The 1,929-nt window shown below is 58.4% G+C and overlaps 1 protein-coding gene across 1 annotated transcript in view; it reads left to right on the top strand.

Moving 5' to 3' along the window:
- Positions 1 to 1,152, top strand: part of PYROXD2 (pyridine nucleotide-disulphide oxidoreductase domain 2) — a gene marked incomplete at its 5' end in the record, with an annotated part of 4,204 nt that extends 3,052 nt beyond the window's left edge. The window contains 5 exons of the mRNA XM_009874915.1: positions 5 to 110; positions 243 to 397; positions 548 to 654; positions 748 to 868; positions 1,082 to 1,152. Of these exons, the coding sequence (XP_009873217.1) occupies positions 5 to 110; positions 243 to 397; positions 548 to 654; positions 748 to 868; positions 1,082 to 1,152 (560 nt within the window). The remainder of the gene's footprint in view (positions 1 to 4; positions 111 to 242; positions 398 to 547; positions 655 to 747; positions 869 to 1,081) is intronic.
- Between the last annotated feature and the right edge of the window lie 777 nt (positions 1,153 to 1,929).

Raw genomic sequence — 1,929 nt, 5'->3', positions numbered from 1 at the left:
GACGGCCAGCCCCTGCCCCACCATCAGTGCTCCATCCATCTCAACTGTGAGGACACTAATCTCCTGCATCAGGCTTTCACTGAGGCCACTCATGGCCACTTCTCCAGCAGGTAGGAACCTGCACCAGCACACCTCGATGCCCTGGAGAAGGGGCAGCACAGTCATGGTGGGTGGTGCTGGGGGAAGAGGTTTGGGTGGTTGGGTGCCCCTCTGCCTGCCCAGCTGGTGTCCTGCTTCCCCAGACCCATGATTGAGCTCTGCATCCCCTCGGCACTGGATCCAGGGTTGGCCCCACAGGGCTGTCATGTTGTGTCCCTCTTCACCCAATACACTCCTTACATGCTGGTGGATGGGCAGCCCTGGGATGAGCAGACCAGAAATGCATACGCAGATATAGGTATGTGATGCATACATGGACATGGGTACATAACACACATAACACCAGGGATTCTGGTCCCTGCCCATGGGCAGAGCCACCCTGGAGCTGCTCAAGGGCCAGCCACCATGTCCCCCAAAGATTCCCACCAGTCCCTCCACCCCTCTCTAGTGTTTGACTGCATCGAAGCCTATGCCCCGGGGTTCAAGGCATCCGTCATTGCCAGGGACATCCTGACACCACCAGACATAGAGAGGATCTTCGGGCTGCCTGGTGGGGTAGGTACCCCTGGGCTCAGCTCCGGTGCCAGCACTGGTGGGCACACAGCCCCAGGCCGGGCATAGCCAGCTCACATAGAGCTCTGCTTGCAGAACATCTTCCACGTAGGGATGTCTCTGGACCAGCTGTACTTTGCCCGACCAGCACCATCCTATTCAGGCTACAGATCCCCAGTTCCTGGCTTGTATCTGTGTGGAAGCGGAGCCCACCCTGGTGAGCAGCTGGGAGCTGGAACCTCCCTGTGGGGCTGCAGGCGGCAGGCAGGGGTGTGTGGAAGAGGTGCAAGGGCAGCATGGGGCAGGGTGCTTGGACGTGTCCACTCTCCCCTTGCACGGGCAGGAAGGTGGGGCAGATCCTCTGGTGCAGCCCTGGAACCCATCTTCTGAGGGTGGAGCTGCCCTCCACTGCTCTTTTCTGCTCTCACAGGAGGAGGAGTGATGGGAGCAGCGGGACGCAATGCCGCCCGAGTGGCCCTCGAGGACTTCAGGCACCTGTGATGGCACTGGTGACACCAACTTTGCCTAGGCAGGGTTGTGCCCGTAGAGAGCTGTGATGACGCCATGCAGAGCCCTGGCTGTCCGTAACTTACTTCCCAGGCACCACAGGACAGCAATATTCCCTGAGAGCTGGGGATGTAGGCTGGCAGAGTCCCTTGTCCTCCCACAGCTACTAACACCTTTAACATCTGGTTACTCCCAACCCAGCCTTACCCAGGTGGCTCTTGGGCACCAGCAAGCTGTGATGAGCCTTGCTTAGTCCCTGACTGTGCCCATGAAATAAACCCTGGCCCAAGATCTGTCTTGAGCACTTCTGCTGTGTTTTTTCAGCTCTTCATGCAGCTCCCAACGTGCTGGCATGGGGAGGCTGCACTGTGGCTGGTGATGAAGCCCTGTGGGAACTGCAGAGGGGCAAGTGTGTCCCAGAGGAACAAACAAGGACAACCCACCCTTTGCCCTCTCCTCTGCTCACTGATGCAAATACAGGCTCAGGTACATGAAGGGCTATTTGTCTTGAACCACATAGCCCCAGGCTAGCCTGGACCACCTCAAACTGTCTAGAAAAAGCAGGGAATCGGGGAGCTGCCTGAGACCTGCTTTGCCATCTAAGCCCCCAGCTGTCTTCTGTCCACTCAGACCTCAGTGGCTGCTGGATACGACCCCCAAGCACCTAGCAACTCAGAGACTGCAGGAGCCAGGACTGGCATGTCCCACAAACTCTCAAATCCTGCCAGGAGCTGGCTGCACGTGTTCTGGCCCTGTCCTTCCATCCCCAGG

Source organism: Apaloderma vittatum, unplaced genomic scaffold (genome assembly GCF_000703405.1).
Source record: "Apaloderma vittatum isolate BGI_N311 unplaced genomic scaffold, ASM70340v1 scaffold34128, whole genome shotgun sequence".
In the NCBI taxonomy this organism is placed as follows: Eukaryota; Metazoa; Chordata; class Aves; order Trogoniformes; family Trogonidae; genus Apaloderma; species Apaloderma vittatum.
Note: the sequence above shows the minus strand (reverse complement) of the source record. Positions and strands in the feature narration are given on the sequence as shown.